The following is a 2,186-nucleotide window of genomic DNA, read 5'->3' on the forward strand; positions in this document are numbered from 1 at the left end:
AAAATCAGTGTGTAACACATTATGTACAGTTTTTTTTGTCTTCTAATGACTTATTTTATTTTATTTTATTTATGTTTTGCTGACAACTGTGATCTTAGTCTCTATCTTTCATTCCTCATGTAGTACTTATTTGGAATGAAAATCCTTGAATTCTTGATTTAACCTCATTTTTCTGCACAAAATTTAACTGACTCAAATATGTTTGGAGCATTTTTTAGGTCCTGTTTTTTGTTGCTTTTATGCAATCGAGGTGATATTTTCATGATTTATTTTTGTTTTATGTATTTCTTAAGCACCAAATTTATTTCAAAATAAAGATATTAATTAATAACTCAAGTAATTTATTTTACCAAAATGCAATAAAGTTTTATATTAAGTTTAAGATTAATCATGATTAATTCACAGCTACCTTGGAATTAACAGATTAAATTTTAATCATTTGACAGCTCTAATCTTAACATAATTCAAAGATAAAGTGAGCACCATGAGCTAAGACTACCTGACTTTAGCTCCTTGTACCTATAGTTGGACCAATGGTTGAAAAGTGGACATATAGTGTTTCTACATAGGACTTGAGATTACCATCTAATAACCAGGACAAGTGCTGTAAACCAAATCAAATGGCTTGGCAGGCCAATTTTGGCCCGCGGGCTCCACTTTGGGCACCTCTGCTGTAGACAGACCAGTTGAGAACCACTGTTGTAATTACTTTTAAAATGACAGAAAAAAAACAACAGAAATAAAAGTTTTAACCCTGGAAGAAATGTATTTTTTCCTGTAATTTCATCATAATGTCACTWTGTTAATGACAGCCCCTAAAATAAAATGTAAACACGTGCAGCTGATGCAGAGTTGTGTCTGTTTGTCACTGTCTCAGTGTGATTAAACCACACAATATAACACTCTGACGTACTCTGGCAGCACAAATGTGCGACCCAAATGAGTTTTTCTCACTTCTTTTTATTCTAGGCTTTTCTCTGCCTGTATGTGTTGGAGGCTAAGATTTACAGAAAGAGTGTAGTGGAAGGAAGGTGGCCTACTTTTTCCACTGACCTGTTTTTGTTGGAGTGGGAAGTACGAAGAGTAGAAACCTCAAGCTGAAAACTAAAGAATCTGTTCAATACTGTGTGGGTTCACCAGAAGTCTGTCCATCTTTTTGATTTATTATCATGTGTGTGTCTGCAGCACATGATGGTGATGGAGGACATGTTGAAAGACTTTCTGTTAGGAGAGCACCTCCTCTTGGTGGGAAACCAGGTGGGTACTATACCACACGCATGTTTTGTTTTGGTTGTTCACAAAAACTAATCTTTTTTAACCTTTTCCAATAAAGTCAGATGATAAATGTTTGTGCTTGCAGAGGTGGGTGTGTGTTGTTTTGCTGCAGTGAAGCAGCCCAGTCATGTCAGCGAGTTATGAAACAAGCTGCCCGCAGCCTGAAGTCACCCTCCGACGTTATCCCCTAACGCCTTGTTGTTGTCACGAGGACACATGTAGACCCCCTCAGGGTCTCATTGTGTCCCCTTGTTTGGATCCGATGGTCTGAGTTACAGGGTGGACAGAGGAGGAGTGGCCACAGTGTGTCATTACCCCAGAGGAGGTTTTTTGTGGTTAATGTACACATACATGTGAGAGTTTGTGTGGGAGAATCCAGTTGCATCGATGAGTGAATGAGCATGAATGGGTGAAGCTGAGACATGAGGAGCACCTTACATTACTGCAGCCAACCAGAACAGGGAGRCTCTGTGAGATTCTCATCAGTCCCAATCAGAAATAAGTCCAAATTATTAACTAAAGAAAACCAAGATACCCTGTTAAAGATGAGATACTCTGCAAAATCCCCTTTTTTAGTTGTTAAATGCATTTTGTTGTATATGTGAATTCTCTAGGAGTGCAGAAAAGTTTAATGTAGTTTTGCCTGGTGCTGCATATAGAAATCTTTACGTTCCTTTTGTGTCATTGTTTTAACCTGTTCAGTTTTCTCTATTTTCTATGATGTTTTCTGAAATATTATGTCAAATCATTTGTGATGGGATCGCCAAAAAAGGTCTGGACTTACCAACCACAATTCTTGTCTTATTCTGGGTCAGACTCTGGCTCCAACATAGACGTCTGGATGGATGAGTCTTCCTTTGTCGATACGTTTCTGCACTGCCAGATACACACATGTGGGTAATTGTTGGTAC

The 2,186-nt window shown here is 38.0% G+C and overlaps 1 protein-coding gene across 1 annotated transcript in view; it reads left to right on the forward strand.

Annotated features, from left to right (window-relative positions):
• vwa8 (von Willebrand factor A domain containing 8) overlaps nucleotides 1–2,186 on the forward strand; it is a gene marked incomplete at both ends in the record, with an annotated part of 104,173 nt that overhangs the window by 42,871 nt on the left and 59,116 nt on the right. The window contains 1 exon segment of the mRNA XM_014029805.1: nucleotides 1,186–1,257. Within this exon segment, the coding sequence (XP_013885259.1) occupies nucleotides 1,186–1,257 (72 nt within the window).

The sequence above is a fragment of the Austrofundulus limnaeus genome, unplaced genomic scaffold, assembly GCF_001266775.1.
Source record: "Austrofundulus limnaeus strain Quisiro unplaced genomic scaffold, Austrofundulus_limnaeus-1.0 Scaffold954, whole genome shotgun sequence".
Lineage (NCBI taxonomy): Eukaryota > Metazoa > Chordata > Actinopteri > Cyprinodontiformes > Rivulidae > Austrofundulus > Austrofundulus limnaeus.